The following is a 7,846-nucleotide window of genomic DNA, read 5'->3' on the forward strand; positions in this document are numbered from 1 at the left end:
TAAAAGTCAGCCACAAATACAGGACTTTGCAGTTGCTGTTGTTACCACGAGAACGCTGTGGTACGAATGACAGAGATGGTGATTGGCCCAGATCACCAACCAAATGGTCCACAGCTGTCTCTTGTCAAAATGTGGTAACACCACTTGAGTTTGAGAAACTTTGCAATGTCTGCCTTTCTACTACAGTAGCTTCTTAGAAGTTTAGGCAGCAGGTGTTGTGGATTTTATTTGACCAAATATGCTGTGGCCGCTTGAATGGTTTCTTTAACTAACGTCGTTTTCTTTTGGTCAGACAATAGAAATACTGCAGTGAAGAATTCATAGTGAATCACTCCTTTTCAGCTGAAGGAAATTTTTGTTGTACTGTAAATAGCATTAAGTATGTGGGCACCAAAACTAACTAGAAGTTACTGTCATCAAAATACTTAGGCTCTACAATATACAGTGTTTGCTGTTAAACACTAAAAGAAATAGAATTCTAATATTAACACTTCTGAATACAGAAAACTGTGTGCTCTGCTTTGACTTGCATATAAGTAGTGTTTCTGGTTTCTTAGTAGTGTATCTCATTTGGAGAAATGAATACTTTTGGGTTAACTCTGAAGTATAATTATTTTTTATTACCTGTAATTAATGTATTAACATCAAATTCCTGGGTTAAGTGAAATCCTTCAGTACATACGAAAGCATTTCATGCTTCATAAAAAGCTGCAATTTAACCTTCAGATTACTTACCCCATGGCACTGTGCTTGTCTCTAAATAATGCACTGAAAAATACAGATTAAAGATGGTATCATTTACAATACCATTTTATATTTGGGATTTTTTTTTTACATGCAAGTTCTGATGTTTCTTTTTCATGTTGCAGCAATATAAACTATATGGTAATCGAATGTAGGACTTGAAGTGGATTTTTCTAAGATTAATGGTCAGTTTGGATTGAGAGGGGAAAAAGCCCCTCTTTTTGAAGTCTTTTTAGTGAAGCTAGAAATGTAGGACATGTATATAGGAGTGCTGTTACTTTATGAACTCTGAATAATGAGCTATTTTAGCAAATGACACTTTAAAGCTAGATTTGTACAGCATACAACGGTTTTGAATAGTGTGGTAATATTGAGTACAGCTGCCAAATTTTCCTATAATACTTAGATGATTGTATTTGTGCCCTTTTTACTCTCATGGCTTTAGGTTTTCATATACTGACCTTCCTTGTTTCCTTCCCACCTGTTCAAAGTACAGGGTAACAATCATGGAAATCTACCAGGATTAGTAGGAAATGCTGAATTTCGATGTGTAAGAAAATGCTTCAGGTAACAGGGTATTCCATGGTTTCTAACAACCTTGTGTGACGACATAACCAGCTGTGCCTGCTTTTTATTTGGAGAACCCTGTAAAATATCTGCATTTATATAAGCCTCTCTAATGTAAACCAAATCTGAACTATAAAAATCTCGACTAAAAGACAAGAAAAGAGGGGACATGGAAAGTATGGTATTTGTTTTGAAAGGATGTCTTCAGTTTTGTGGATGTATTATTCTATGTGTGAACAGTTAGTGACTGCACTTTATGCATTCAGATAAACTCTTGTTTCATGCCTCTGATACTTCTTAATGGTTTAAAAAGGGAACTAAAAGGGATGGACTTTGGCTAATGAAAATCATTATTTAAACTCAACATTTGGTTTACCCTACAATTGTTTTAAAGTAATGGAAGTTCTCTAAAGGTTAACCTTACAGGACAGCCTCTCCTGTTTCATCACTTTGTTAAAAGCACATAAGCGAATAATTTCAAGCAGAGATGATGACTTAAGGTCAGTTCTGGTCTAGTCATTGGCAAGTAGGGGCATGAATATGATAATGTTGCCTAAAGAGCTGAAATCAGAATAGAACAAAAATAACCATGAAGAGAAAATGTCTTTGAGTTTGGTACTTCATAGGAAATCTGCAGTGCCCTTTCAGTTACAAAGTCTGGTTGAAAACTGCAGGGGATTGGATTTTCTGATGTTTGGTTTAATTAAAAGGGTACCGTTTGTTCTGCTTAAATGTGAATACTAATGAGCTAATCTATGCAACTATGCAAAGCATAAGATTATTTTTTTAGTTCCCTACTATTGATACACTGAACCATATCTAATTTTTTTTCATTCTTGCACTTTTGTCTGAGGACTGGTTCATACAGCTTTTTAATTTTCTAGTATTTGCTTGAAACACTGTTGCTAGCAGCAATCAGAAAATAGTAATAATGTTGGCACAGAAATAAGTTAGCTGTAGAACAAGTTTGCAACTGGAAAATATTTATTGTTGGGTCTGTCTTTAAAAAAAAAAAAAAAATTAAAAAAACAGAAAAGATGCACTATTGTCTTTCCTCCATGCTTTTAGTTCTCAGTTGGGTTACATTTGTTACATTGTACAACTGAGGAATTTTGTAATAGGTTTGCCAATTGCTGTGTGAAGTTTAACTTGTCACCTCAAGAGTTCACTGACATCTGGGATGAGAAATTCGAGTTCCTCGTGGCACAATATCTTCATATTATGTATGGAAACTGCAATACCTAATCTGACTTCAGATAGTAATAGTGCATCTTTAAGTCCAGGCCAAAGGCCCCCCTTTCTGTACCACAACACATATGAGTAGTATGCAATACTATGGAATGTAAACTTCAAATACCATACAGAAACCAATAAAACCTATTTTACAGATGTTGGTTGTATTTATTTAGTGGGACAATAAGGGGGTGACTTCTTGAACTAGGAACCACAGATGCCATTTGGAATACAGCAGCGAGGCAGGGGAATTCCAAGTGGCAGATCAGTGTGCATTGTCACCAGGCAGAACCCTTTGGCTTTAAGCATGTTGGAAATGTCTTGGAAATGTCACATAAATGTTGTAAATGCACCTGCTGTTCTTAGGCTACTTCCTCTTCTTTTGAAATTAGTTACTGCTTTTAATGGTAATGCAAAATATTCTAATGAATTTTAATTATATGCAACAAATATATTGAGTATCTCCCTAGTAAAAGAGACCTTCCACTTCTATTTTGTGAGCCTGGAACTACTACCTTTATTTGCTCCAGTGTGTGCAGTACCGCTGTTGTCTGTAAATTGGTGACATTCACTAATCACTCTTAGCAGTTAGGTTTTGATCCTAGAAGGACTTCTGGCCTTTTGTATGCGGTTATTTTGTCTTCGACTGTGCAGCCAGTGCAGCCTCCTCCCTCCACTTGGCCTTCTTTGCCAAGTTCCAGCTGGTCAAGGACTCGTGCCGTGCAGCAGCCTGCAGAATGAAGACATTCCTTACAGTAAGGGTAATGAGACACTGGGATGGGCTGCCCAGGAAGGGTGTTGATGTCTCTTCTCTGGAGGTGTTCAGGACCAGATTGGATGAAGCCTTGGGCTGTCTGGCCTAGTAGACATGTACCTGCCAGTGGCAGGGGGACTGGAAGTAGATAATCTTCAAGGTATCTCTTCCACACCCTACCATTCTACTTAGGAGCAGCACAGTAGGAGTAATGATGCACCTTGGAGAGAGCTGCCTGCTCTCAAGAAGAGCCAGCACCCACTTAGGCATCAGAAATAGCAGGAATAGATCTAAAACTGTGTAAGCTGCTGCTCTGCATAGAATTCCATCATTTCTGAGTATGCAAGGTGGTGCCTGCCTAGTGCTGTACTCACCTTTTTAGCTGAAGCAATCACTGCAAAGCAGGCAACGATCGAGAGTCCAATCATGATGTAACAAGCTTTAACTCGAGCTTTGTTTCTTGCTCTGTCCAGCATCTCTGGCCTGCAATTAGTTACTGCATTGAATCAGTACAAAACTGAAGTGTTTCTTCTTCAAAGCCTTGCAGAAATAACAGCACAATTGGAAATTAAATCCAGAGTTTGCTCTTATGCATCTGTCGCTTGCTATGGTTGGTTATGTAGCCCCTAGAACTATGCATTTCTGAGCCTAACCCAGAGGAAAAGCAACATTTAATATATTTCCTACAATCAGAATTGCTCTGGTTGGAAAAGGCCTCTAACATTGAGGCCAACCACTGACCTGACACCACCATGGTTATTAAATCATATCCTGTAGTGCCATGCCCACACATTTCTTAAACACTTCCAGAAATGGTGACTCCAGCACCTTACTGGGCAGCCTGTTCCAAGGCCTGACCACTTTTGCAGCAAATAATTTTTTCCTAATAACTTATTTAAACCTCTCCTGTCACAATTTCAGGCTGTGTCCTCTCATCTTACCACCTGATACTAGCGAGAAGAGCCCAACCCCCACCTCACTACCAGCTCTTTTCAGGCAATTATAGAGAGCAATAAGGTCTCCCCTCAACCTCCTCCAGACTGATTTTTGTTTTGTTTTTAAGCTGATAAAAAAAAAAATTGCTCATGCAATAAATACTTCAGTACTTGAAGTAAATACACCAGAAATCATACCTTATGTTTAGACTATGGCTGTTAAACCAAGATGCATTTAAAAAGGATAACTGCATAAAGAAATGATTCTGTGTTGTAAATGCAGATTTTTTTAATCTCTTTCACTCCCCTCTGCCAAACACCTTTGTCTTTCTTTCAAAGAGGATGAGTGGTAGGATGGGGCAGAGATGGAGTTTCAGAGTGGAGGTTCTGTCCACAGAAGTCTGTACCAAGGCTGAGGGCTGTGGTGTTTCTTTTCTAAGGCTTAATGCAATGAAAGAAGGCAAATTGATATGGCTATGCCATGCTGCCCCCTTCCCTGCCACCACAGACAAGCACATGTCTTCTAGGTGGCTGACAGCATCTGGAGTTCTAAGTAACTGCTTTGGTTTTGCACAATGGTAAACATCATCTTTAAAACAAACCACACGTCAGGCTAGCACACAAAAGCATCAATCCACTAATCCATTTGTAGCAACAAAAGCAAAGCCCATAAATGTTATTAGTCTGGCTTGTTCGCCTAATCACATTTCACAGTGTGGTAATTGGAACTCCTCTGAAGCAGATTTTCACTTTCTCCTTGCTTTCTGCCTCTGCTTCAAGGAAAACAAACCTGATTATGTTCTTCCCTAATTGCACATTAGGGCCTTTGCCACTCCATCCTTAGGCGGGACTCTGGGCAAACCTTTGCTGAAGTCAGTAACAGCTGTTTGAAACAAAAAGCCCAAACAAACCATAACCACCTTGAATCAGGACTGCAGCTGTGGCCCTTAGTAAACTACCTTGAGATCGTGCTTATGCAATGCTTATCTTGCAGTGGTTTCTTTTTTGTGGGTGGTTTTTTGGTAATGAAGCAGTGGCATGGTTCAGCTTCCAAGTCTCACAATTCTTCTTGTCTATTACTGCTTATGATTCACAATTCTAAGCAGACTTTGCTCACCCAGGGACCACAAAGTGGTTTCCAAGCCAGGTGGAAATGAGCTATCTGTGTGCACGTATGTGGCAAATGCCCATGTCTCTATCATAGAATCATCAGTGTTGGAAAAGATCTCCAAGATCATCAAGTCAAACTATCGACCCAACACTTTGCTGTCACTAAACTATGTCCTGAAGTGCCATGTCTACACATACCTTGAACATCTTCAGGGATGGTAACATGGAGTCATAAGATCTGGTGACTCTCTCTCAGGTGGCCAGCACCAGAACGAGAGGACACAGCCTCAAGCTACACCAGGGGAAATTTAGGCTTGAGATGAGGAGAAAGTTCTTCACTGAGAGAGTCATTGGACACTGGAATGGGCTGCCTGGGGAGGTGGTGGTGTCGCCGTCCCTGGGGCTGTTCAAGGCAAGATTGGACGTGGCACTTGGTGCCATGGTCTAGCCTTGAGCTCTGTGGTAAAGGGTTGGACTTGGTGATCTATGAGGTCTCTTCCAACCTTGGTGATACTGTGATACTGTGGATAGCTTTTAGAGCTTCTGAGACCTGTCTAAACCTTTCTCTAACTGAAGATGGTGAGACTAACACAGCACAAGGAGGGTGGACTGTTTAGAAAGCCCTTGGTCCAGCTTAGCAAACAGCAGTGAAACTGTCAGGAACCAACAGGAACAGGCAGAGGATGACCCTGTTGCTGGCATGGATGTGCACACAGCTTATTGTGGTCAACATAATACTCCAGATAGGCTCATATTATGATGATTGAGTGTCCTGGAGAGGACTGGGACACTGTAGAACATCCTGAGAAAAGGCACTGCAGGAGTTTCATGTGTTCAGTGACTGGCTCCCTTGGGGATCCTTAACAGCAAGTCAGTGTATTTTGGATGGGAATGGATCTTCAAAGATCATCTAGTCCAGTGGGTCAACAAGAACAGAAGGCTAAGGCTATGTCAAGTTTTCTTTGGTGGGGAATAGTTCTCTCATAGCCTCCTTCTCTTACTTTCCCTCAACTTCTATCACACATCATAATTTGTAATTCAGCGATGGTCTCCCCCCTCAGAACTGTTTATGGGAGCTATAAACAGAAAACATTGTTTACCAATAACATCCTTCTCTGGTTGCACGTTAGGAATAAGCAAAACAAACAAGCCAGTACGTAAATGGAACCAAGGCTATCTGCTCAGATGGATCCAATCCTTAATTCCAGGCTCTGGGGACCCCAGTAAGGAACATTTTTTTTCATCTTAACCTCTAACTAGGACAGGAAATTCTTTTGCCCTCTAATTTCTTTCCAAGTTTTCAGTCTTGAAAAGCTTTCTGGTTTTCAAAATCTGTGGAAAAGCTTTAGATCAGACTCAGGTCACAGCTTTCCCTCCAGCTCCACGTTCCCCCTGGACACGAGCAGCTCACTTACGGGATTCTAGGAGGAATCTCTTCTTCTCTCTTGAAACGTCCAGTCCAGACAAGGATTTTTTTGTCAAACTGTGAAGGTTTGTAACTTGCAACCACCTTGTGAGCCTGCTCAGCTTAAAGGTTAGGAAAATAAACACTTGGTCAAACCATGCACCAAGAGGGATGGATAGAGGGATGGATGGATAAAAGGATGGATGGAGGGATAAGGGAGGAATGGAGGCATGAAGCAGGGATGGCAGCAGTGGTGCAAGGTGAAAATCCCAGCCTGCCCTGGAATTTAAGGAGTAAGTCAGGGATTAAATGTTGAGGTTCGCCTCTGCCGTTATCCTCAGACTGTCCTTTGGTACCGCCGCACGCAGAGGGTGTCTCTGCAGGTCTGATCCCATCCCTTCGCAGCCCGCGGGCTCCGAAGCTAGTCCTGTTCCAGCAGGACATCGCTTGGCATGCCCGAACGGCCGTGAGCCCAACTCGGCGGGCAGCCCCAGTCCCTCTCCACCGCGGCCCCGCGGCCCCCGAGCCCGCCCGCCGCGGGGCGTAGTCGCTCCTGCGGCTCCAGCCCCGCACCCCGGCAGAGCCCCTTACCGCGGACGGCACTCGGGCTCCGGGCGGACTCCCCACCGCCGGCGGCTCCCCGCGGCAGGGGCTGGCCGAGGAGCGCTGCCCGCAGGAGACGTCCCGAGAAGAGGCGAGCCGGCAGCATGGCGAGGAGCGGCGCAGAGCGGAGCGAAGTGGTGCGGATCGTCCCTTTGCCTCGGCGGGACCTGCGGTCCCACTCATGGTCCCCTTCTCGGCCCCTCCCGCCCCAGCCCCGCTCCTCTCCGCCCCTCTCCAGCCGCGCCCCGGGGCGAAGAGAGGCAGGGCGGCCGCCGGCACGGGGTGCGAGCGCTGCGAGCAGCACTCTTGCTGCTCTTGCTCCTCCGCGCACTCCCGGGCTGATTTGAGCACGGACACTGCAGCGCTCAGCTCAAAACTGCCTTAGAGAGCAGCGGTGCTTCAGCTGAGGGTTAGACCAGAGTGGACTCCATCCCCTCAGCTCATCCCTGCTCATACCGGTGCTTGTCTTGCTGCTTTCAGACGATTCAGATATCC

At 43.5% G+C, this 7,846-nt stretch overlaps 1 protein-coding gene across 1 annotated transcript; it reads right to left on the minus strand.

Moving 5' to 3' along the window:
- Window positions 1-2,689: 2,689 nt before the first annotated feature.
- Window positions 2,690-7,458, minus strand: FAM162B (family with sequence similarity 162 member B). Its single transcript, XM_064170086.1, has 4 exons — window positions 7,340-7,458; window positions 6,759-6,870; window positions 3,673-3,781; window positions 2,690-3,274 (listed from the first exon to the last, which is right to left on the minus strand). Exons 1-4 carry the CDS (start codon window positions 7,455-7,457, stop codon window positions 3,176-3,178), a joined length of 438 nt encoding a protein of 145 aa, XP_064026156.1. The 5' UTR covers window position 7,458; the 3' UTR covers window positions 2,690-3,175.
- Window positions 7,459-7,846: the final 388 nt, after the last annotated feature.

The sequence above is a fragment of the Pogoniulus pusillus genome, chromosome 33 (assembly GCF_015220805.1).
Source record: "Pogoniulus pusillus isolate bPogPus1 chromosome 33, bPogPus1.pri, whole genome shotgun sequence".
NCBI lineage: Eukaryota > Metazoa > Chordata > Aves > Piciformes > Lybiidae > Pogoniulus > Pogoniulus pusillus.

Coding starts and splice junctions, on each gene's coding strand:
- FAM162B (XM_064170086.1), bottom strand. CDS start 7,457: ATGCTGCCGGCTCGCCTCTTCTCGGGACGTCTCCTGCGGGCAGCGCTC. Junction 6,871..7,339: donor GAGCCCGAGTGCCGTCCGCG/GTAAGGGGCTCT, acceptor CTAACCTTTAAG/CTGAGCAGGCTCACAAGGTG. Junction 3,275..3,672: donor TGATTGCTTCAGCTAAAAAG/GTGAGTACAGCA, acceptor TTCATTCTGCAG/GCTGCTGCACGGCACGAGTC.